General features: G+C 49.3%; 1 protein-coding gene across 4 annotated transcripts in view; it reads left to right on the top strand.

Moving 5' to 3' along the window:
• Gfra2 (GDNF family receptor alpha 2) overlaps positions 1-25,298 on the top strand; it is an 89,891-nt gene extending 64,593 nt beyond the window's left edge. For 3 of the 4 annotated variants that reach the window (XM_074055124.1, XM_074055123.1, XM_074055125.1), the window contains 5 exons: positions 10,965-11,074; positions 11,801-11,941; positions 14,347-14,519; positions 20,722-20,775; positions 21,115-25,294. In XM_074055124.1, the coding sequence (XP_073911225.1) occupies positions 10,965-11,074; positions 11,801-11,941; positions 14,347-14,519; positions 20,722-20,775; positions 21,115-21,237 (601 nt within the window). In that variant the 3' untranslated portion in view covers positions 21,238-25,294. Of the gene's footprint in view, positions 1-10,964; positions 11,075-11,800; positions 11,942-14,346; positions 14,520-20,721; positions 20,776-21,114 lie in introns of all 4 variants that reach the window. The other variant, XM_074055126.1, reaches the window with a different exon arrangement.
• Positions 25,299-25,596: the final 298 nt, after the last annotated feature.

The raw sequence follows: 25,596 nt of genomic DNA, 5'->3' as shown, positions 1-25,596 counted from the left end.
AAGGAAAAATAGATTTGAAAAATATAAATATGACACGATGCAAGCACAATGGTTGGAATTTGTGAAACAAATTCAGAGTTGGGGCCAGGCATTCAGGGAAGGTTTTCTGGAAGAGATAGTACCTGACTTGGGTTTGGAAAGTTTGAAACTGGAAAAGGTTTTACGGAGGACATGGTTGGGGGAAGGTATTTTTGGCAAGAAGAGCAATGCAGGAGTAAGATTGGTGAAACATGGTTGGGAATCATGTGTCGTTGTTGCTACATGGCTCTCAGATAGGAGAGAGGAGGGGTTGAGAGATGAAGTGATAGAAATCATCCCAATTATGGATGGAGATCAGGGTGGCAAATGATGACCTACAGAATCTTAGGAAGTTTTCCTTCAGTGGGGCTAGTCTAGGTATACAGCAGGCCTCTCGTGAAAGCTGGAGCGAGCATGCCAGGCACAGTCCCGAGCACTGTATTACAAGTCTGCTTACTCTTTCAAGATCTGCCAGCTCCTTTTCATGGAGCTTAGTCAAGGAAGGCTGAGTACATTGTCCAAGGCTGTACCCTTTGTGATTGACAGAGCTGGGGTTTGAACCCAGGTGACTCTTTGCCTGGGATTTGGCTCTCAATCGTTGTGCTGTTCTGCCTCTCCATCATTGTGCTGTTCTGCCTCTCCAGTTGGTCTGCAGTTTAAACAAAGCATCCACTTCTGGATTTTTCTCTATATATTATGTTTCAGGACATTTGATTTAATGTAAACACCTATCTGAATCTTTGTACCTTTGTAACAATATGTCATGGAATAATAGGGTTGGGATGGATTGCAAAGACAGGGAAACACATTCTGTGGAGGTTGAAGGGAGGGGAAATGCTGGGAATGACAAGGCTGGGGAAGTGTCTGGGGCTTTGAGTAGGAGGTCTTCAGATTTAGGGATGGGCAGAATAAAGGTTGGAACCGCTACACTAAGAACAGAAAAACTAACCTGGTGAGAAATCAGATGTCAGAGTCTTAGTCCTAGGAGGATCTTTGTGAGATCAACCATGTAGAGTCACCTGCTGCCCTCTCCTGAAGGATGATGGGCCTAGAGTATTTTGCTCTGCAACAGGAGGAAGGGCAGGGGTGGGCAGGCAGGAGAGAAGAAACCAAACCTCACACCACCAGCAAGAACCATATCAGCATTCAGAGGAAGCTGAAAGAAATCTTTCAGCTGGCTAGCTACCTAGCTCAAGGCTAACCACACTCTTAACACAATAATAAGTCAATCCTCACTGAATAATTAAATAGAGAGCCTTCATAAGTATTGACTTAATGTGACAGCAAGTCTATAGTGACTTGGGGTTTGCTTATGTAAACACAATCTCTTGTTCAGCTTACTTAGCAGTTCAATGAAATAGAACAGTCCTTCAATTAAAATCAAATGATGCATATGTTTAATTCTTTTCTCCTCTTGCCCGGTAATAATAGGTTTGGAATATACATGAAGGGACGGGGGAAAAGTGGGGAAAAGGGGATCTGCTTTTGGAGGACATGACGGAGTATATCCAATGATGGTCTCTTGGAGAATGAAAGGCTTTGGCTCCTGTCGCTGGGTCTTATAAGGAGATCCAGGCAGGCTTGGGTTGGCCTCTGTCCCATCAGACGACTCCCCACCCCACCCTGGCCCCCACCAGACCTTCTGTCAGAGCCGGTTGGCATGCCAGTCTTTTGGTGGTAGACTGAGTCTATTCGATTGCTTCTGGTCAGCTGGGATTCAGTGGCTTTAACCACAGCCTCTTCCTGTGGATGCCTTCATGGCTCACCTGGAGGAGAGACTGTGTGAGCTATAGACTGGATGAGGGGGCATGGAGGAAGGTGGCACCCAGTGATTTCCTAGGATGGTACTAGAAGAAAAACAAACCTTTATCCCATGGTTTGAGTCCTGGGAGGAGAGAGAGTGGTGGACTGGAAAAAGTAGGGGACTGGGGACAGCATGATAGAAGGGAAAACCCACTGGCTTTGGAGCTTGGATTTGAACCCAAGTTTCTGGCCTTGCTGCTGTGGTGTCCAATTTGTCAATTAGCCTCTCCAGGCCTAAAAACAGGGGTAATGATACTGGTGATGTCAGGGCATTGCTTTGAGAGTGTGATGTGGTAGCATTAGCAGAAGCACTTTGTGTGGCACAGTACTAATGCAGAAGGTGCTTGTTGATAAGTCAAAGGTGTTCTGTCCCTTTGACTTGAAGGGACAGAGTTCTTGCCTTGCATGGTGTTTTCTCCTGCTAAGGAGCAGTTAGTGGAGCTCCTAATATTGATCACAACAACAGTGAGCCTTGGCAGAGCTCCCACTGTGCCAGGCACTGCATTCTCTTGTTAGATGGGTCAGCTAAGTACCCTATTACCTCCATTTTTCACATGAGGAAACTGAGGCCTCATTTAATGACCTACTCAAGGCCTCATAGCTAGTGAGTAGCTGAGTCAAGGTTCAAACCCAGGGTACAGTCACATCAGAAATTGGACATTATGATTAGGTGGGCTTCAGTGGAGATGCTGTGAGGAAGGTGGGGTGTTCTTGAAGAACTCAGGTCTTTGTGGGAGATCAAACACTTCTACTCGCAGCAGCATCCTGAGGTGTGCATTGTGTCCAGAAGCATCCAGAGGCTGTTTCCCAGACAGCACCAGGCCCCTCTCCCTCCTGCATGTTCCCAGGAATTGGGGCTTTCCAGCAGTGAGGAGCTAGGCCTCCGAAATGGGGGCTTTTCTCTCCTCTTCTCTTTGTCTCAGAGTCAGCTAAATTTGCTGATGTACCTTGAACCAGAAACATTTTCTCTAACTGAGGGCTAGAAAAAACATTGTTTAGAATAATTCAGGATTCCTGAGGGCTCTTTCAATTAAACTTCAAGAAAAAACTACAACCTTCCAGCAACTTTATTAAAAAAGAACATAATGAACAGTGTCTTCTGTTGTAGCTTTTGAAATTTTCTTAAGTCTCCTTGGTTGATAGCTTCACATATTTCCTTGTTTATAACTAGGGGCATAAGCTGTAGTGGCTCCTGCTTTTTAATCCCTTAACGTGATTTCATGTTTAAATTTTCATGTATTGACACAATCCACGTCCTTGTCGTTTTTGACAGCAATATGGCTTTCCATGGTGTTGATATCCATCTGAGCTGTTTCTTCTTGCTCAAGCTGGGAAGAGAGTCCCTGGCCTGGACTATTTTCCTGTAGGAAATTGATCGTCATTCGTTTTCAAAGTTGCTCTTGTTGAAGTGCTCCTACTATCCTAGCTTTTTGGCAAGGGCTACAGTCCTTCATGGACTTGACCTTTGACTTTTTCTCCACCCCCCTCCTGATGTTGGGAATCAAACCCAGGGTCTTGCTCATGCTAGGCAAGTGCTATACCACTGAGCTACATGCCCATCCCATGTGACCTTTTTATAGTGTGTGTTTTCTCTGGTTGCTTCAAACTTGGACAGAGAAGGTCATGTAGTATCAGGGAGTGAAGCTAAGTAGTAGTCAATATATATATATATATATATATATATATATATATATATATATATATTTAAATGACAGAGACCTAACTAGGTTAAGAAAAATAAAAAAGGAATTGATTGGTTCACATAATCAAATATAGAAAGGGCAGGGGTATATCCCAAGGACTCAATTACAAAGAGGACTCAGTCTCTCTCCCCCCACTATCTGTTCCCCTCCCCCGCCCCACATTATTTCTCTTTCTCTTTATAGGTTGCTATATGTGTGTTCTTATTACAACCACAAGGCCAGAACTATGGTCTCAGTGTATTTGTGCTTACATCTGGGTGTCTCATAACCAGAAAGAATAGAATGTTCTCCCTTACCTTGCTCCATTAGAAAAACCAAAGGCAAGGACCCTGTTTGGTTCAATTTGTGTTAATTCCATGGTATCCAGGAGAAAGGGGCTCTAGTGGTTAGCCCAGCCTGAGTAAAGCATCTACCTGGGTAAAGCATCTACCTGGGCCCACGAGGTGGTGTACAGCTTTATCAGGATTACCCACTCCCAGGAAGAAGTCCTCCTTCCTCAGCCCATACTCAGGGAAGTTGCCATTCTTGCGGAAAGAATAAATAAGTCTCCATTGTATAGTTACAGAATAAACAGCAGGGAAGGAGACCAAGTTGTCTCTGTTTCCTGTAACCAGTGGTGATGGGCGGCCAGGGAGGAGTGAGGATCAGGTTGCCCACTATGAGCCCTGTGGGTGTGGGTCATGGGAGTGAAATCCCGGTTTCTCTTTCTCAGCGTCACATCATCACATTGAGCCCTCTTAACCAAGTCCTATACCACCTTGAAGAACCTCGGAAAGTCAATCCAGAGGCACGTGGGTCTATTAAAGCCATTTCCTCTGCATTCCCATAAGTTGTCTATGCAGCTTATCCCGGGTTATTCACACTTCCTTGGAGCCATCTTCCCCTCCATGGCATAGTCAAGCGCCCACTCATTTACATTAGGCAGTGATGGTGGCTGCCCTGTTCTCCTTAGCAGAACCCAGCAATGGTGTGCTGGCTGTAGGGTAACTGCCATCTAGCCTTTCTGAATCCTCATTTTGAAATGTGTCTGCTTTATGATATTGTATAGAAAATTAAATGAAATGATAGCATTGGATACACAGTAGGTCCTCAATAAATGTTAGCTCCCTTTCTTCCTCTTCCTTCACTTCTACAACTGGTAGAAACCTATTGTTAAGCTGGGGCAACCATATAGCTGGTCAACCCAATGAATGGGAACTCTGGGAAGGTGATAAGAATCTCAGACCAAAAAGACACATTGGCCAGCACTGGAAAGTTTTGGCATTCTGTGGGAGTATTTCACCCCAGTATTATTCTAAGACAGACAGATTTGGGACAGCATGTGTCTGGGACAATGTTTACAGCCGAGGCCAAGGGAGGGCATCACTGATAAAGGTGCTTCTGTACTTTCTTCTGGCTATGACCAAAGAATAACACTGGGAAGGGAATACTCAAGTGTAACTGTGTGTCTCTGTGGGGTCAGGAGAGTATTAGTGTGTATGTGTGTGTGTGTGTGTATGTATGTGTGTGTGTAACCACAGGATTCCTTGGACTATGGCTTGAAGAATTCCTTTCTTCCATGGCTGGGTCATAGAGTGGGAGTATTTAAAGGTGAGACCAGAAGGTGTAGTCTGAAAGGCACCCACAGGCACAACTCTGAAAACAGTGCAGATTGCCACACCCCCAATCTGGGACCTGCCTCCACATCATCTGGAGGCAGATTGCTGGTCCTGCTGTTAGAATTTCAGGTCATGTATGACTGAGGTGGAGCCTATAGAATTTGCATTTTAAACAAGTTCCCAGTTGATGCTGTTGCTTTTGTTCTGTGGACCACACTTCGAGAACCACTTTGACAAATCCTTCCTCCAAACCTGGATGATTTCTGTGGGTTGTGTGGGGTTGATCTCTGCTTGCCCACCCTGTTCTTTTTCCCCTTTGCTGGGGGCACTTGTGCCTGTCAGAGCTAATCAAAGAAAACAGAGACTGCCCAGTTAAATTTGAATTCCAGACTCAGAAACTGTTTAGTATAAGTATGTCTGAGACATACTTACACTAAAAAAAATCATTTATCTGAAATTCAAATTAACTGGACGTCTGCATTTAATATGGCAACCTTTTCATCAAATGAGGGGGCAAGTGTCTCTCTCCTGCTGCTTTTCTGTGATTGAATAGGCTGCAGCTGCCAATGAACCAGGCCCAAAGAGGGTTTGTGTTTATCGGGCAGTCCACCTGCTGCCCTGAGCTCAGTTGGCTGTGTTCTATCTCGGCAGTGATACACTTGGCTTGTTTGCATTTCAGTTCTCTTGCTGGCTTTCTGCTCTTCTTCCCTCTCTGTTTATCTGTTTGTCTGTCTCTCCCTCTCACGATTTCTTTATGCAATCTCTTTTCTGAGGGCTCACGAAGGCAGAAATCTGCAGAACCAATGTGGCAGATCCAGGAAAGGTCTGTTCTTGGCAGCAGGAGTGGAGTCCAAGAGACTGATGCCCTCCCGGTGTATGGGAAAGGAGTGACATACATTTGGCCTAGAGATGAGATAGACATCACCAGCTGGCTCATCATGTATTATGAAAGGGTAACATTTGCCTTGGAGAACCGTTGCCTACCAGGGCTGGGCTAGAATGCTCACGTGACCGGCTCTCATCATGGTTGGAGTTGGAGTGTGTCAAGGGCTTGAAGGAAATTGACACCACTTAGTCTTTTATGCTGACAGAGGGAGCCTGCTACCATGGATTTATTGTGCTTTGAGAGGCAGAGAGAAACTTGAGCAATCAAAGGCCTCCTGGAGACTTGGATGTGGCAATGTCCTAAATGGCCCCATTTGTCACTTTTTTCTTGCCAAGATCACCTCGATGCTAAGAATGAAGTGGACAACAGAAGGCTAGCCACTTCCCTTCCCTTCGCCTTCCCCTCGCTGTCTGCTGGTTCAAGTCCATGCTCTCCCTGTCTTTTCACTCTGTACAGCTTCCTCTCTGAGGCCTGGAACCAACCATCAGGCCTGATGTGAAGGAAGTAGGCTATAGCCATAGAGGAGTGAGATGGAGTTTCCCTATAGGTCACCTTGGGGGCTGGTGAAGGGGCCCTGTGGACAATCCTGGGCTTCCAGGGACTGTTCTCCTCCTCCTGTGTTCTTAGCATGGTACGGAGAGGGGAGTCAGGAGGGTGGGGTTTGCTTGGGGGCAGGCAGGCTGCCTCTGGAGCCTGGGGAGACAGGGAGCTGCCTGTCACATTTACATGGCTGATTCTGTCCTGCATGGTACCCACACTCACCTTGGCATATGGTACATGGCTATGTTTTCCTTCTATGGGAGACACCAGGGAAAGCTGCTCCCTGTTTTCACTTGCCAGTGGCAGGCACAGTGCTGGGGACTAGACGTCAGTATGGAGGAGGACACAAGGATGATGATTCCCATCTACCTTGGCATCTGTTCTCTTCATTCAAGTTTTATCTCATTGGCTCTTTATCATAACCGTGGGAAGGAGACAGACATGTGTGGCTCTTTCTATTTGTTAATGGGGAACACTGAGCACCAGAGACATGCCCAGACATCCCAAGTCACACAGCAGAGGGACTAAGATGCTCCTTCCTCACCCAGAAGCTGATTGGCCCCCTTCCCACCTGCTGAGGACCCCCTGTGGGTAGCCCACCTGAGGTCTGTACTCTTTCACCTCCTGTTTCCTGGCTTGCTTTCTTACTTCCATCTCTCCTCCTGACACCTTGCCTCTCTAGCCCATTAGGACAATAATCGGAATTCCCCAAAAGGCCTTTGCCCTATTGTGCCATTCATGTTTCCAGCCTGGGGAGCCTGTGACATTTTGAGAGTCCCTATAGATGGCAAGGCCAGCCCAGACCCTCATGGTTCCCAGTGTCGGTTGGCCTCAGAACTAACCTTGTTAGAGGAGAGCAAGGACCCTCGGGTGCTTCTGGGGATTTGAGCTGTGTGAGAGGCTCCAGACACCTGTAGGTCCAGCTGGTGCTCTCAGATCTGCTGTGGTAGGCAATGTTGTCTCCCAGAAAGTGAGTTGACAGTAACATCTTACCCATGTCCTGCACCCTAGCCTGGTATGCACACTGCCCTGACCCTGTCACTGGGGTTTCCCTTTAGACATTGTGTCAACATGCCTGAGATTCCCATCTTTAGTGCGTCAGTCATGTGACGGGCTGACATATATTTGGAACTAGGATGAATGGATATCTACTACCCCATCCCTGTTCAGTGGGGCCATGGAAGATATGGATGAAGGAAACAGTGGTCTGCTATACTGGCAATGTAGGTTCTACTGGAGAGACCAAACGAGGCAGTACTAGTAAGTTAAGTCACCTGGTTCAGATTAGATACAGCTGGAATATAGAAATAAGACAAATCCATGTGGCCAGGAGAAAAGGACTTCCTGTGAGGAGGGACTGGAGGTGACCTTGGAGAGGCAGGAGGTAGGAGACAGACCCTGTGTATAACCAATGGCATTGGAGCAGGCTCCTGTATTTCAGCTGAGAGATGGTGTTTACGCTCCTCTTTGGCATGAAGATGGTAACTAGTGACTTTCCTTGTGCTGTTGCAGCCAGCCTGCACTGTATGAGGATCTGTGTTCTTGCCCATGTGCAGCCCCACTCAGTGATGGGGGCCTGACCCTTTCCCCTTGGCTCCTTCTGGAGAGAGATTTGGTCAAAGAAAACTCTGAAGTCTTTGAAGGGGCCAAAATTTCCTGGGCTGCTGTAACAAAGTACTAGAAGCTGGGCAGCTTAAAAAAGAAATGTGCTCTCATAGTTGTGGAGGCCAGGAGTCTGAGGTCAAGGTGTCGTCAGAGTCATGCTATTTGTGGAAGCTTGAGGAGAATGTTCAATGCCTCTCTTCTAGCTTCTGGTGGTGTTGGCTACCCTTGGCTTGTGGATGCCTCACTCCAGTCTCTGCCTTTGTGGTCATCTGGACTTTTCTCTGGGTGACTTTGTCTCTGCTTTTATAAGGACATGAGTCTTTAGACTTAAGACCCACCCAAATCTACTTTGATCTCATCTTCACTTGATTACATCCACAATCCCTATTTCCAAGTAAGGTCACATCCATAGGAACCAGGGATTAGGATGGCAGCATATTTTTGGAAGAACAGATTTTATTTTGTTTGTCTCCAAATCCCATCTGTCTGTTAGATTCTCTGTCCCCTCAAACCTCCCAGGTCTCTAGAGCTCCAGGATGTAGGCAGAGACCATTCTCCTTCTCCTGTAGCTGACAGAGTGGGACGCCTACTGGTTTTGATGTTCAGGGATGAGTCTTAACCTGCATGGTTGGACATGCTCTTTTCCTGTTTGGGGAGGTGGGGAGGCAGCGGGTGTATTGGTGGCCGGAGGGAGGCTGACACAACTGTAGATTTCCTGCTCTTCTCCTGTGGAAGATGACACTGCTTTCATGGGCACAGAAGGAGGACTATGGAAGGACCCTCAAAGGGACCCCCCACCCCCACCCTGGCCCTCCACACACGCACAGAGGGGCAGCAAGGCCTGCCAGAAAGGGTATCCTCCTGCTTTTGGAGTTCTGGGTTTGAGTACTGGCTCCACTGCTCAGGAGCTCTGTGATCCTGGACTAATTTAGCTTCTCTGAGACTTAGCCTTCTCATCTGTCAAGTGGGGTAATAAACCCTACGAGGGGCCCTATAAGGGTTTTTGTGAGGGTTAAATTATAAACAAGAGACAGAAAGTTACCATTTAAAAAGCCATCGTGGCAAAATAACATCGATTTGCCGTTTTAGCCATTTTTAAGTGCACAGCACAGGGGCACTAAGGACATTTGCAGCGCTGTGCAACCTTCCCCACTCTCCATCTTCAGAACTTTTTCATTATCCCAGTGAAGGAACTTCTTATCCTTTACTGTTTTTATTCATTTGAAAATAAGGAAGCTGAGCCCCTAAGAAGAAAGGGACTTGCCCACAGTCACCCAGAGAGTCAGGGTAGAGCCACGCTGAGAATTCTGCCCGACTGTTGGTTTGGTGTTCATGACCTTCCACGGGCTGTGGCACATAAGTCCTTCTCAGGGTCAGATCTCCTCAGGGGACTTCCTCCCTCTCAACACCATCCCTCAGGACCATGGGGCCCTCAGGCAAGCCATAGCAGTGGGACATAGCTCACCTGCCCTCTTCCTGATGCCTTTGGGCCTGTGTGGTGGGCATCCTCTCAGACTTTGGGCACTTCCTCTGCTGGATCCATTCTTAACCTCTTCTTTCTCTCCCTGCCTTTCTCAAATGCGGCACAGTACCAGTGAAGAGCCAGGAGAGCTGAATTTGGGGTGAACTTGAGGATAACTTTGCGATGTTCTTTACTTTGTGCCAGTAAAGGGGCCAGTTGACCTGGGTTCTGGCCCTACCGGTAGCTGGTTTGTGGAGTCACCAGAGAAGACCAGCGGGGCACATGGCTGCTGGGGGCCTGTGCTGTGCTCATTACTGGAAAATGCCAGTCACTGGCATTATTACTGGTTCTTGGAGCTACTGTGAGACTCAGAGGATATGACACATGGGGCCACAAGGCCAAGGACACTCACCTGTAAGAGGTGATGATTTCTGTTTGACATGATGGGGAGAGAAGTGTCCTCTGTAGTTGGGGATGATGGTAACCTCTGAGTCCAGGGCCCTAGGGCAGGAGAGAGAAGGAATGGGGATTACCATGTGTGTTCCACTTGGGCACCTGGTGCTCTGTCCACCTCTGAGGCTGGGGACAGACCCAGTCAGACAGCAGTTGTCTTTAAGCAGTTCATGACCAAGTATAGCACCATGAGTGATTATGATACAGTGTCACAGGCGCTGTCAGAGAGGAATGCGTGACAGCATGCTGCAAGTCACCAAGGGAAGAAAAGACTGGTTCTGCCACAGTGAGGTTAGGGAGGTGGGGGAAGGGCAACAGGGTGGCCTTTGCTTTGATGCATACAGAACAGCCCAGGCAGAAATGCTGGTGAGATGACTCATCTTGAAACCACTCCCCTCCCTGCCCTGGTCCCTTGGATGCTGGCTCCTTTGAGCCTCAGATGATCCTAGAGGTGGCTGGACAGGGATTTTTGTGGTGGGAAGACTAATGTGTTGATTGAAGGCTTTGGACAAGATCATCCAGAGGTGTGGCCTAACAGAAGGCAGAACCCAGCTCTCCTGCCTGGTGCCAGCACTCTGTGTGAGCCCAGCCTGGAGACTCTGTGTTCTCATGAGAAGAGCCATTTGAAGTGTGCTGTTGCAGTGTCTTTTTGAGCCCTTTTTTGTCAGTCAATTTCTGGACTTTGCTTAAGCTGCACTATGTGCCTGGCTCTCCAGAAAGACTATCTTCAAGTTGCTTGCTGCTCGAGGCCCCCAAGGCTTGGTTCCCCCCATTTTCCTCCCTCCCTTTTTCTGGCTTCCTCCATTCCTGGGGAGCTGCAGGGCAGAGCTGTTAGCTACACACAGGCTGTCAGACTAAACTCCTGTTTCCTCCTTCGGGTCTTCTCCCAACACCAGGTCCCGGCTGGCCGATTTTCATGCCAACTGTCGAGCCTCCTACCGGACCCTCACCAGCTGCCCTGCAGACAATTACCAGGCGTGTTTAGGTTCCTATGCTGGCATGATTGGTAAGCTCTCCTTGCATTGTTGGAACTCACTGGCTTCTTGCTGCCCCGGCTTTAAGGGTTGGAGGCTGCCTCAGTTCAGGGTTGGTGGCGGAGACAACCTGAGTTCGGCCATCTCTGCTGTGGACTCAGATAGAGTGTTGTGGGGAAAGCAGAGGGAGGCCAGTTGTTTATGGAACAGAGGGAGGCCAGCTATTTGTTATTGGGGGATGGCTCCAGGGGTCTTATGAGGCTTTGGAAATAAGAAATAGCCTTCTAGATTTCTATGCTAAGCAGTTTACATGGACTTTCTGTATTCTGCCAGCAGCTCTCACCTGGGAGGTTTTTACAGATGAGGAAACTGAGGCTTAGAGAAATTCAGTAACTTAACCAGACTCACCTAGCTGGTGAACAGTGGCACTGGGATCTGATCCAGGAGCCTTTATCTCCCTGGTCCTAGAAGACATGCTCTGTGTGGTGGTGAGGGAGAAAGGAAGGGCCTGTAGGCTGGAATGGAGCCCTGGTGATCTAGAGTTCAGTGTCTTCTATACCTCTGACCTCTCTGCTCCTGCTGACACCATGGTCTCTGGGATGGTAACGGTCAGAGTTAAGATTGCAAGTTGGGGTGTATGTGTGTCTGTGGGGCAGATGGGAGGGCAGGCATGAGCCTCTGCCCAGTTGTGCCTGGGGTCTGGGGACCCAAAGGGAAGGGCCTATGGCTATTTTTTCCCTCTTTTCCTCCCTGTCCAGGGTTTGATATGACTCCCAACTATGTGGACTCCAGTCCCACCAGCATCGTGGTATCCCCCTGGTGCAGTTGTCGTGGCAGCGGGAACATGGAGGAGGAATGTGAGAAGTTCCTCAGAGACTTCACGGAGAACCCGTGCCTCCGTAAGTTCGGGAATGCCCTCCCCAAACTCCACATGTCCCTTTGCTCCACCCCCACCTGCCACCTGGAGCCTGTGGTGGCCATCTGCTCTTCCTATCACTGGGATGACCAGTGACATATGTGGGTATCTCTGCCCTGAGGGATGCCTGCAGGTACTCTGGATTGTGAGCTCTTGGAGATCCACACCAGAGCTGTCAGTAGGAGAGTCTCAGTTTAGCCCACGTCAAGTCAAGGATGCAGGTTTCTAGTCTGGTATTCTGACAGCTTTAGCCAGATTCCTTTGGGGACTGAGCCCTCTCATGAAAATCTCAGGCATCTGTTACTTCTTCCTTTAATGAGTTTTTTCTCTTGGAGTGGGTGACATTGTCTTAAAGTCATTCAACTCCTAATCCAAAGGTTGCAGAGAGAAGGGGGCATAGCTGTGCTCAGTCTGCCTTTGATCTTTGCATTCTGACATCTTTAGCAGACCATGCCACTTGCACAGCCCTTCCCTCTTTCCTTCTCTCTTTTCTTCCTTCTGCCCATCTATCTTTTTACTAGTACCTGCCACTAAGGAGCATGCAGGTGGATGCAGGTAAACTGAGGTCACCTGTAATCCCAGTACAGAGTAAACAATCCCAGGGTGCAGTCTGCATGTGATTCTTCAGAATCCAGTGTGTAGATGCTCATGTCACCAAGAGGAGAGAGGCCATGATGGCTTCTCCAAGGCCCTGATAGACAGATGGGCATTGGTCAGTTGAAGAGGCAGGGCACAGCTGGACACTGGTGGCTCATACTTGGAATTCTAGCTACTTGGAAGGCTGAGATTGGGAGGATCATAGTTCAAGACCAGCCTGGGCAAAAAGTTTGAGAGACCCCATCTCACCCAATAGCTGAACACAATGACACATACTTGTAATCCCAGCTATTTGGGAAGATTGCTGTTCCAGGCCAGCCCAGGTAAAAAGTTCATGAGATTCCATCTCAGTGGAAAAAAGCTGGGATGATGGTGCATGCCTGTCATCTCAGCTATGGTAGGAAGCATGAAATAGGAGGATTGTGGTCCAGGCAAGACTGGGCAAAGAAGAGAGACCCTATCTCCAAAATAACCTGAGCGTAAAGGGCTGGAGACGTAGCTCAAGCAGCAGAGCACGTGCTTAGCAAGCATGAAGGCAATGAGCTCATTACCTTCAAAAAGACAGAAAAGAAAAGGGAAGGAAAGACGGAAGAAAGGAAGGGAGGAAGGCAGAAAGAAAAAGAAAGAAAGAAAGGGAGTTCCTGCTGGTTTACCCTGACAGGGCTCCCCAGAAGACCAAAATTTGTTGAAAGACCTGCAAAGCACTAAGTCTTGCCACATAGCATCCAAGATGATTGAGTGACAGTTGTCTCGACAGGTAGTCCTCCTCATACAGACCCCAAACTGTTTGGATTCTCTTGTCCTGTAGGCAGCACGTTGATGGTGGTATAGGAGGTCAAAGGGATGCCAGCAGGTGGGGTTGAGATTAGATGAGCCTGGTTGCGGTGTGGAGGTCATTGGGGTTAGGAATATGATTTGACAGGCGATCCGATATGGAGTGTACCGTAGGAAGTTTGTGGTAGGTGTCCATGGGAGAGGACAATGACGAATGGGAACCAGAGAAGTGGGAGACGGATGGTAATGACAGATGGAGAGACCTTTAGACCAGGGCTCAGCTGACTGTCCATGGGTAGGTAGGGAGGCACCATGGGTTACTCCCTGCCAGGTTTCTGTGATGAGGGACTTGGGTAGATTAGAGATGACCCCTTCAAGCCTGGCAATGGTAGGAAGAGGTGCCTAGTGCAGTTTAGACATGAGGACTTTGAAGTACACTGGGGACACGGAGGTAGATTTCTCTAAAAGCTTGGTTATAAGGGTGAATCTCAATTACAGGGATGAGTTTTGCCCTAGAGGTCTGATTAGTTAGTCCCAGTGAATTAGTCTTAGTTGACAGCGTGAATGGGGGAGCTGTGCAGGGAAAGTATATCATGTGAGTGTGGAGTGGGGACCTGGAAGCATCCGAGGTGACAGAGCCAGGAGAGCCTGTGCCTAGGGAAGATGGGGGGAGGTTTCCATGGGAGGGGTCTGCAGTGCTGACCACCGAGGAGAAGGCGTTCTTGTCACCCATGGCACGACCCTCCTCCCTATGGACTCCCATGCCTCCCACTTCCTTCTTTTCCTCCTTTCCATTCTGGCTTCTCTGTCATTTCCAGCCTCTCTCTTGCTGTTTTCCTCTCCAAATGGAACACCTCTGTAGGTCTGAAGAGGAGCCTTGGCAAAGTTCAGTTCAGGTGTGCTGCCCTTTGTCTCCAGCTTCTGGGCTGGGCAGGAAGTGGTCAGGATGTGAGTTGGCGCAGAAGTGATGGACTTGGTTCCTGATTTCTCTGCATCTGCCTGTCTCCCTCTCTCCAGGGAATGCCATCCAGGCCTTTGGCAATGGCACAGATGTGAACATGTCTCCCAAGAACCCCTCATTCCAGGCTACCCAGGTCCCTCGGGTGGAGAAGACTCCTTCTTTGCCAGATGACCTCAGTGATAGCACCAGCTTGGGGACCAGTGTCATCACCACTTGCACCTCTGTCCAGGTGAGGGGAGTGGTTCTGCAGCTTGGGAACTGGAGGAGCACCCATGGCATCAGAGGAAATGTGGGAAACCACTAAACTGGGGCCATGGAGGAAACACTGATGATCCTTCCTTTAGCTCAGGAACCCAAGAGACAGGCAGGAGCTGGTGGGGATCCCTTTTCATCCATCCATTCATCTAGATATCCATCATTCAAGTAGGAAATACCTGTTATCTCACAGAACTGTGTTAGGCACTGGGCAGGGTGCATTAGAAAAACATAGTGGCTGACATTTATCAACCATTTGCTTGCTCCCAGGGAGTGTGCTAGTAGGATTTTCTGCCCATCTCATTGAACTCTCACAACGAGGCACTGGCCTTCTTGTTTTGCAGGCAGGAATATGAACTAACCAAGATCGTCCAGCTGACTGCTGGTGGAATACAATTTCAAAACTCCCTCTGATTCCAAAGCCCCTGTTGTAGCCCCTGTTGTCCATCTGTCTGTCCATCCACCCATCCATCCATCCACCCATCCGTCCATCCATCCATCTGTCCATCCATTCATCTATCCATCCATCCACCCATCCATCCATCCTCCAATCCATCCATCCATCCAGTGTGGTTTATGGAGCCAGTGTGTGCTAGGCCTTCTGTTAGATGCTAGGGATACACGGGTGAACAAAGTCAACACAGTTGGGGGTTTTGTGGTCCTTGTGGTCTTGTTGAGGGTTAAACAATGAAATAGGCATCAGTTGTGAACTACAGTCAGTATCAAGGCAGGGGACAGATAGCACTGTGGAGGTACACACTGGGGCCTCCTCTCAGCCTCTCACTGTGCTGAGCTATGCATACCATCACACCTTTCATTGTAGTAGCTTTTCTGCTGCACACACACACATCTTGAACAAAGAATTTAGAAGAGACCTAGTGAAAACTCCAAGGTAGCAGAGGGAAGAGGGACTGTTTCAAGCAGGCATTGGTACTGACTTGCTGAACACATTGGTGGGGTCTGAAGAACAATAGCAGGGCATAACCTACGTGAAGATTCAGGGGGAACAAGACTTGCTTGGTGTGAGGTAGTGGGGATGCCAAGCTGAGCAGGGTGGCAGGCTCCTGGAATCAATTCATGCACAAGGATGAGGACTTGAGTGGATCCCTTGTGGGTGCCCATCAAATCATAGCTCGGGTGGGGGTGGTTAGAGAAACCCTCTCCCCACACCATGGGGTCCCCTGCTCCTAATCACACTGGGCGTACTTGAGTGACTATCTATCAGTGGCGGCACAGGATTCTACTATGCAGATACTTCTCAGCTAAATTCCATGCTACAGTGAGGGCAGTTTGGCTGGTCAGGGCTGGGCCACTTATGAATTGACGAGGCTCTGATGCGATCCACCTGTCCCTCTAGGTCCTTCTAGGCTCTCACAAGGCACTCTTGTTCCCAATCCTTTTGGATCCACATCACCTGGGGGAGATACTGCATCAGCGTAAGGATTCTACTCTTGTCGACACCCTCACTGGGATTCTCCATGTGGGTGGAGTTTGGAGCTGTGGCCTCAGGCCGCCACCCCAGCCCTTTCGGTGTCCGATGACACGAGTTCCCTTTTTTGTGTGCATGTGCCTGCCTTTCCTCAGCAATTGGCCAAAGCATACATTGCTTGGTGACCTTGCCCCCCATCCACACCTGGTTTTCTGTAGGTTCTGGTCTAGGGGCTTGTCTTAATCCTTATTTGATTTCAAGGGAGGTGACAGGATGATCCAGTCACCTGAGGAGTGCTGCCCAGATGTTAGGTGTTGTGAGGCCTGGGGGCTGGGGACGCTGCCTGGTAGGTAGCTCCTGTAGGCTGGTCCCAGGGACTGTCTACTTGGGGCCTCTTGGCTAATCCACTGAGCAGGATACGTGGGGACAGCCATCCTAGGAGGAAAGGAAGAGAATGAGACCCTCAAAGGAGACCTCATCCACCATAACCCCAAGACTCCTTCTCAAAAATGAAACAAGAGAGTCCCCTGATTCTGTTTGATTATAGCCTTTTTTTTGATGGTACTGAGATTTGAACTCAGGGCCTCAAGCTTGCTAGGCTGGCGCTCTACCACTTAAGCCTCACCCCCCCAGCCCTGTTTTGCTTTAGTTATTTTTCAGATAGGCTGGACTTAATTCTTCCTATCTACTACCTCCTGCATACCTGAGATTACAGGCATGTATCGTCACACTCAACTTGTTTTTTGAGATAACAGTCTCACTAACTTTTTACCTGAGCTGGTGCTGAATTTCCAATTGCTACCTTCTGAGGAGTTGGGATTACAAGTGTGAGCCATGGTACTTGGCCTGATTGTACTTTTTTTTTTTTTCAGTGGAATTGGGTTTTGAGCTCAAAGCTTCACGCTTGCAAAGCAGGCACTCTGGCACTTGAGCCACACCTCTAGTCCATTTTGCTCTGTTACTTTGGAGATGGGGTCTCATGGATTCTTTACCCAGGCTGGCCTTGAACTGATCCTCCCTATCTCATCTTCCCAAGTATCTAGGATTGCAGGTGTGAGCCAGCAGTGCCTGACCTGATTATCTCCTTTTTAGTAACACCTGATCCCCATGCCAACACTGGGAGTATGTGTGAATATGCCCTTGGCTGTACCCTGCTTAGCTGGGGGATGGTGTGGATATCCCACCTCCTGTCACCCTACACCCATCTCCTATCCATTGGCTCTCCTAGCTTGTGAGGTCTCTGATTGAATGACTCCGTGGTAAGCTTGCCAGGGCCTTCAAGAATTATGGGAACCCATGGATATAGAGGGGTCCCAGAGGACCTTTCCAGCAGGTCAGGAAGCTGAGGGGAGCTCATGCATCTCAGATATGGCCTGGAAGACGCAGATGATTGCCCTCCCCTGTCTTTCCTATTCCCTTGGGAAAGCCTCAGGCAATCCATTGGGGACCCACACAGGTGAGTGGATGTGAGGGCTGGAAGGATCCCATCCAAGGGATGGGAGGCCTGGTGTGGGCAGTAACTTGCCAATGGCCCCACAGCCACTGGTGGCTAAGCAGAGTCAGGAATGGGACCCCTGGCTACCTTTTGCTGCCTCCTTCTCAAATCCTTTTCCTACAAAGGATTTTTCCCAGTGGGGTAGATGTGGGGTTGAGGAACTCTTATCCCCACCATGGGGCTGCTGGGACAAGAGTTGTCTTATCTTGGGAATCCTGTACACAGTGGAGGATCCAGGAGCAGTGTGAACCTGAAGTGGCCCTGTGTCCAGTGTCTTTGATGTAGGAACCTTGGTTCCTACATCAGAACTTCTCTGCCTGACTGTGGCCCCCTGTCCATCAAACTTGCCCATCTGAGCCCTGGTCTGTCCACCCAGGTTGTCCTCTGCCTACTTTGGCCTCCCGTTTGCTTCATCTGAGCCTCCATCATCCCTACTGGACCAGTGTCACTGGAGGCCCCAGCTGCACCACCACCTTCCTGGTCACCCTGCAGAACTGAGTGCACAGGACCTGGTATGGAGCAGGTGCTCTGCATAGTTGCAGGAAAGATCTGAGCCCCTGGTGTTTTGGTGTTTTGGTAGATGGTGGAATTTCTGTGTGCCCAGGACTGGTTGAGGGACCTGAGGGTGGCTGTTGGAGGTGGTTACTGCCAGATAGGGCATAGGTTTCTCAAGCCATTTCTTCTCGAGCTGTCATCTGCTGAAAAGAGGATGGAAGAGGCCTTGGAGGGATCAGGAGGCTGCTCTGAGGTCACTCATCTCTCACTGGCTCCATGCTGTTAGCTTGCCTGGCTGGCATCTGATAGGTCCTTCCCAGCCCCTACACTGCGTTGCTCCTTGGCATCCTTTGGGATGCAGAACTATACCTGGTTCTTTGTGCAGTGAGTAGGGAGCCCTCAGCTTTGTGGTATGCTTGTTTAGCCCTGTTTTATAGCTGGGGAAACAGTCTCAGCTGTCATTTCCTGGCTCATTGGCAGAACCAAACTTGGACTCAGAGCTCTGGCTCTCAGGCCTTGCTTCTTGTTCTGTTTGTGGGCCACCTTGGCTCAATGTGCAGACCTGTGTACACCACAGGTTAGACCCTGCTGGGATGGGTCTGTGCAGTCAAAATCTAAAACTAGATTGGGCAGCATTTGGGGAAGCCGGTACATAGGGCAGTGCAGGGGAGCCTGAGTGTACTCCATGGGTATGGAAGTCAGCCCTGCTCCCTGCTGACTCAAATATCTGTAGGCTTAGAAGGACTCCCTCATGGTTTTTCCTGTGTAATACTTGGTACCCTGTCTCCTATATCCACACATTGGGAGGAACCAGTAGGGCCTGTTCACTCTGGGTAGGAGATCAGGCCTAGGTCAGGTGCCCCAGATTGCATCGAAGTTCAGCTCTTATCTCTGTGCACCTGGCTGAGCTGGGGAAGGAGACACAGGGCTTGGGGTTTGGGGGCTTTGCCAGCTCCTTGTGTAGGTTGACCTTGGGATAGAACCCTGGAGAGCTGGTTATGTCTAGGACTGTAGACTGTCTTAAGTGCTGGTATCCACGGTCCCAGAATGTGTGGCTGCCTACCTTAGAGGCCAGCTAGATTTGATAGGTTTTTTTTTTTTTCAAGCCTTATTTTTTTTTTTAAGCCAGAGACTATTTTAAAAACAATTTTATGGATAGCTCTAATATCTAAAACAAATAAAAGCAGTGGCTTTGTATGAAACAGGGAAGGACCTTGAATCCCCTGGGGCTTTCTGTCTTTGTGATTCCACATGGGCTCCATAGTTAGTGAGCACTGTTGGAGATGAAGACACAGGGATAAGACAGGGATCCTTAAAGGAGGTGGGACAGGCTTACCACATCTGATAATTAGAGTAGAAAGGTGTAAGTAGGTGCTAAGCTGTGGAAGTCACAGTTGGGGACCAATGTTACTAGGTGATGACTGGTAGAGGGGCAGAGGGAGGGCAGATGGGAAATAGTGACAACAGCAGAGCTTCGAAAGTGGGGTGGGCATGTTCTGCAGTGGCCTCCCACAGTCCTGGCTAGAGCAGTGACATATTCTGAGGAGTCAAATCCAGTCCTTTGGGCTTCAAGGGCCTTTGGGCATGTGGTCTTCTGTAGAGGGAAGCAGTTGGTGGGTTGGCTGGGCCATAGCTTGGCACCTGCCAGCACTGGTCCTGTGGTCTTGAATAGGATCCTCCTTGGTCTGGCCTGGTTCCATTTCTGCTGGCCTAATCATCACCATGGTCCTATCTCCATCGTTGGCAGTCACTCTACTCTTGGCAGGGGTCTCTGTGTGACAGCTGGGCCTTATTTAGCTGACCAGATGCCCTGGGTGGTCGATTGCCTATGGTGTCCAAAGGATTATTGATACTTCTGGCCAGAAGCAGTGATTTAGGCATAATTTCTTGGGCTTTCCAGTTTGCTTCTGGTGGCCACAGCTCCCCAGAAGTGCCTTGAGAACCAAGCCATTCAGAGCCAGGATAGAAGCACCATGTCCCCAGCTGGTTTCCATGGATCTCTATCATGATGATGGTAACAAAGGACTGGACATACCTTCTGCTCCGGCATCCAAGTAGTTATGCCAGGGTAGAGAATCCTGGGATGGTCACCCAGTCAGCTTTCCTTTCTCGTTCCTCAACTTGTCTACAAAGTGCCAAGGTGCTGCACATCTGTTCAGGGTGGAAATGGCCAGGCACAGTTGCCAGATGTCCTAACATGCACCAGTGGCAGACATCACTAATCAATCACAGCTCTCTTCCTCCCTCAATCCCCCTCCCCCCTCCTCCGAGCCTCAGTGAGGGCCCATGATCTTTTCCCATACAGCCTTCCAGCAGCAATGGCAAATAATGAGCTGGCGTTGGACGCCATTTCTGATCTGTGGCGTTCATTCATTTACTCATTCATGCATGTATCTAGTCAAACAGTCATTGAGTGGCTGCTAAGTGCCAAACACTGCTCAGTGCAAGGGAAAGAAAACAGGGTCCCTGCCTTCAAAGAGCTATAAGTAGTAGCCATGTGGATGGCTGATGACTACAGAATACTGTAGACTGAACAGCAGTGTTAAAAACTCTGTTCTGCAGAAGCTCTAAGGGGCCAAGATCTAACTGCTGAAGATTTCAGAGTTGGCAGGGGCACTCTGTGCTGCATGGAACCCATCTGTGTGCTATGCTTAATGATGCTAATGGTGGGTGGCAGGGTCTTATCTTAGTTGCTGGAATAAAGCCTGGCCCGTAAAAGCTTGGTGACCTGTTCTTACTTGTGCCTTCTCTCCACAGGAGCAAGGGCTGAAAGCCAACAACTCCAAAGAGTTAAGCCTGTGCTTCACAGAGGTGAGCAGGGGTAGAACGGGGGTTGGGGGTTGAGGGGTTGAAATGGGGGGAGGGGGGTACAAGAGACCGGTTCATAGGGGACTATTACTGAGCTTTGGACTCAGAGCTCCTGTACCTATTACCCATTGCCCCGGCTGGGTCAGCTGACCTTCTGGCCCTACCAGGACCTGCGTGGGCATTCACTCTGCTGCAGTGGACAGAGGGAATGCAAAGGCTGCCACCAGGACTGTGGCTGTCTCTTTGGGGAAGACAAGTGGCTTTTCTTTAGCTGACTCCAACCCTGCTGACAAGCTTTTGTTGTTTTTCTCTCTGTGTCTGTCTGTCCTGCTGTGGATTCAGCTCACGACAAATATCATGCCAGGGAGCAAAAAGGTGGTCAAACCTAACTCAGGCCCCAGCAGAGCCAGACTGTCAGCTGCCTTGACCGTGCTCCCCGTCTTGATGCTGACGTTGGCCTTGTAGGCCGTGGGAACCATGACACAAGATTTCTACAAGCTCCACAGTCGAGAACTCCCGCCTGACAAAATGGAAACACTCCCACATCCTCACACACACACCTTGCAAAGAAAATCTTTCCCCACCTTGTCTCTGAACCTGTCTCCTCCCAGGTTTCTTCTCTGGAGAAGTTTTTCTAAACCAAACAGATAAGCAGGCAGGTAGCCTGAGAGCCAGTCCAGAGGTCCTCTGGAAGGCACACTCAGTCACTGCTGATGAGGGCACGAGGCTTTGGAAATGCCCTTCGTGTCACCTGGTGTATTTCTGTCTGGACCCTTCTGAAGAAAGAGACCAAGACAAGACCCCTGCCACAAAGGAACTAGTGCTGTGCCTGATGCAGACGGGGGACAGGAAAACTGCTGCTGTTTCTTGAGCTGCCCACCCTGGAGACCTGCTCCCTAGTAGAGGGCATCCGTTGGGGGGAAGCAAGGCTGGCCATGGATGTCTAGCTGGGTCCTGTAAGCCCCTCGTTTTGGCTTCAAAGATGGAGATAGTTTGGCTTCCCTCTCTGCCCTCAAGTGTTCATGTTGGTCTGTGTCTGGCTGTGCTGGGCCCCCTGACTGTAGCACAGAGGGGGCTGGGGGCAGCTCCCGGATGGCCTAGGAGCTCAGCCAGCCTGAGAAAGTCCCTTTGGAGAGGGAACAAGCCTTGGGCACCAGCTCCAAGATCTGGAATTTCCAAGTCAAAGAGAAATGATACTTTGTTGACGTTTTTGGTTTCTTGTGGGTCCATTTGGCGGGTATTCCCTTGGGGAGAGGGGCTGTTGAGGGGGCAGAGGAGACCACAGTAGGACGTGTGGCCACAACTCTGGTCTCCCAAACTTGCTCCTTCTCTCTTTCTCCCCTCCATGTTTCCAACTTTCTCTTTTCTCATTTCTGAGACATACATCAACTGTCTGTATATACGCAGCTCCTTTCTCAATGTATGTGTATATACACATCCATATTCAAATATCCTGTGCTTTCTTCTTTCTTTCCTTTTTTTAAGAAACAAAACTATCAAAATACCCTACAGATGAGCGAAAATGTATTATGTAAAGTTTATTTTTTTTAATGTTGTCTATAATGGGAACAAAGAAATGGACCTCCAGGCCCTGCTCCGGTTGGGGTGACTGGGCTGGGGCCAGGGACTCCCAATCCGCATTCACGCTTAACCAGGCTCCAATAAACGTACTAGGAAGCAAGTTGCCTTCTTTTCTTTTTCTTGATTTAAAAAGGTTTTTGGTGGTCCTGGGGTTTGAACTCAGGGCTTCGTGCTTGCTAGGCAGGAGCTCTACCACTTTAGTCACCTGTTTGGTGCTTACCTGAGACTCTCACGGGGCCTGGGAAGGTTCATGTATATATGTGTGTGTGTGTGTGTGTGTGTGCATGGACACCTGTGCGCACACACATCTAGTCCATTGTGTCCTGGTGTTGGTGATGGATAGAGCTCCTGTAGGAGATAGTTCTACACGCGGTGGGTTTAAGGGTTGTGGCTGTGCTGATTCTGGGGGAATGTTTCCAGGCCTCTCCCACCTCCCCTCCCAGTCAGTGCTGATTGATGCCTGTTCTTCCTGGACTGGAAAGAATGAAGGTAGTGGTGGGGGTGGAGGGAGAGATGATCTGGTGTCACACCTTTGGTATGGCTTTGTTTTCAGGCAGTCTGGGTAGCCCTACTTGTCTCGTGTATAGTGAGTGGAGTGGTGACTCTTTCGAACGCCTGAGTATGTGATTGGAAAGGCAGAGACTTGTCCCTTGGGTGCCACCAGGGAAGGAAGATGACTGTGAGTGTTTAGGGGCCAGGATCCAAAAGAGCAGACATTTTTTGGTGTCTCTCCACCCTTTTCTTCCATCTTTTTCATTTGTTACCAGGCCCTACCCAGGCACTGGGCCTGCAATGTTCTCTCAGGCTCTCCACGGAGAGATCACAGGATGCCTGCTGGCAGAGTGTGTGTGCAAGTGTGTACACGCATCCATGTATGTGTGCACACGTGTATGCAGGCTTGCATGTGTTCATGTGTGTATATGGCATGCAGGTGGCAGGAGGGAGAAGGGAATACTGTCTGGTGCCTTTGGAGTTGCATGTGATCCCATCCTGTCATCAGGTGATGGGATGTCATTTTCCAGCCTCTCTGTCTTGGGTCTGCTTGAATGTCTCTTGTTTCCCATTGCACATGTAACTAACATATGTTCATGATGGTGACACTGCCTCTGCCTAGAGGGAGGACATTGAGCCAGCCAGCTAGCAGCCACTGCTGCCTTACTGTGAGCAGAGGTGGTGGTGACATCGCCTTGAAATCCATGTTCCTTGTAAACAGCAAAGACTGGCTAGGTTAAAAAGGGATTTACTGGAAGGCTGTGGGGAAAGTGGCTTGCAGAATCAGTGGGTGGACTGGAGCAGCTGGGTCAGAAACCAGAGGATATCTGAAGGGCTAGAAGGTCTGCTGCTCCCTCTGTAATGAGCAGCCACCAGTTGAACTGTTGCCCAACTGGATCATCCAGGCCTTGAGCCCGTCCCCTGCCTTATCTGGGTGAGAGAGGGAAGATATGTCACAACTGGTATTTTTAATGGGTAGTAAGCCCTTGGACTACATACTGGGGGAGAGAAAATGTCCCACAAGGAAAGTGAAGCCCTGTTGCAAAGGAGGAATGGATTCTGGGCAACTTACTCTGACTTAAAACAAATCTCCATTCATTTCAGCACATGGCTGAAATTGTACCATTAAATACTCATTCCTTTGGTGGATATGATTTCCTGTCCTCTATGTTCCTCTAAAAATATGTAAATAAATCCGGGAAGAGCAAAATAGTGACATTAGGACATTTGGGGCTGGGGAACAGACAGGACAGAGAAACAGGGAAAGGATCAAGAGCCAATTGGCGGACAGGGATTTTGAGTTGGGGTTATTTGGGGGGAAGTGCAGCCCCATGCAGTGTAGTTCCCTGGGTACTTGCCTCAGTTAGTTAAATGTGTGAAGTCACTTTCCTTTGCCACTAGCCCCTGGGCATTCCAGATCTGGGTCCTGTGTCTGTCTGCAGGGCTGTCTCAGCCTGGTTCTTGGCTGTGGGACCTTGGCAAGTCTGAAACCGCATAGCAATACTCCTGCCCTTGCTGGGGGAGTTTCTGGCATGGGTAGTTTTGCTCAGCTGAGAGCCCAGGCATCAGCTTCTTGCCTGATTCTTACCTTTGCAGTCCTCCTTTTAGTGCAGCAAGGGCCACTTGGACCTGGATGAACAACTAGGGGAGGCCTGCAGTAGGGGTCTGAGGAGGCCCCTTTAGGAGCTCAGCATTCTGAACATCCAGTGAACAGGGTTCCTTGTCCTATGCTGACCTGGCAGTGGTCCTCACAGCCAGGCCTCTGCCTGTGTCCAGACCAGCCACAGGAGCATCATCTTACTTCCTGGCATTTGGGGCCTTGCCTTTGTAACATGCCTGGCCACAAAAGTTTCCTAGGACTGACCCAATCCTACTCTTACTGGCCCTTCCAAGAAACAGGACCTGTCTGGGATCCTTGGGCTGTTTCTGGGCCCTGCTCTCTTCACTAGACCTTTCTGATGCCAGGCAGCTGAGGGCTGGCCAGGGTGGCCACTTCTGCCCACCCAAGAATCCTACTTCAGCTGCCCAGTGTCAGGCCTGTTGGTTCCTGATGTTCAAGGTCTGATAGTCCAAAGGGTCTTGAGTGTGTGCGTGTCTGTGTGCACGCATGTGTGTGTCCCTAGTTTCTACCCATGGCGCTGAAGACATAGACTTTACTCACAGAAGAGAAAAGCCTCAGGGTTGCCTGCTGGCTGGAGAAATCCTTGGTCCACATTTTCTAATCTGTGAAAGGAGTTTGCAGGCAGCCCCTACCAACTGGGCTAGGGGACCAGGCTATAAAACTGGTCACATACTCCATGTTAATACAAGTGACTGTATTCATAGCCTGCTGCTCATTCTTTTAAAAAGTCTCCATGGGGGTTGACAATCACCTTTTAAAAATGTATTGAATTTCTTAGGAAAAGCCAAAGTCATATGGAACCAAAACTGATAAATAAAGTGGAGTGACATTCCTTGTGGTGGGTCTACGTGTTGAAAAGACTGGTTTCTAGTCACTGATGGGAAATCTTGTCACTTTTTTCAACCTTGGTAGCCTCACCTATAAAGTTACCCTAGCTGATGACTGAAGTCTTTTTCATCTCTAAAAGAGCTGTGAAAGACAAAAGACTCAGAGATGGGCGGCAATGAACACAGGCTGACACTGAGGTGGATGCTAAGCTGTCGGCCTGGTTTTCCTGCCTAGTGTGTCCACGGTCCCTCGTCGCCTCTATCTTCTGGAAATAAGAGCACACCAAGTGTCTGGGGACCACT

This window comes from Castor canadensis, chromosome 14 (assembly GCF_047511655.1).
Source record: "Castor canadensis chromosome 14, mCasCan1.hap1v2, whole genome shotgun sequence".
Taxonomy (NCBI): domain Eukaryota; kingdom Metazoa; phylum Chordata; class Mammalia; order Rodentia; family Castoridae; genus Castor; species Castor canadensis.
The sequence above is the reverse complement of the archived record's forward strand: the minus strand, read 5'-3'. Positions and strand labels throughout refer to the sequence as shown.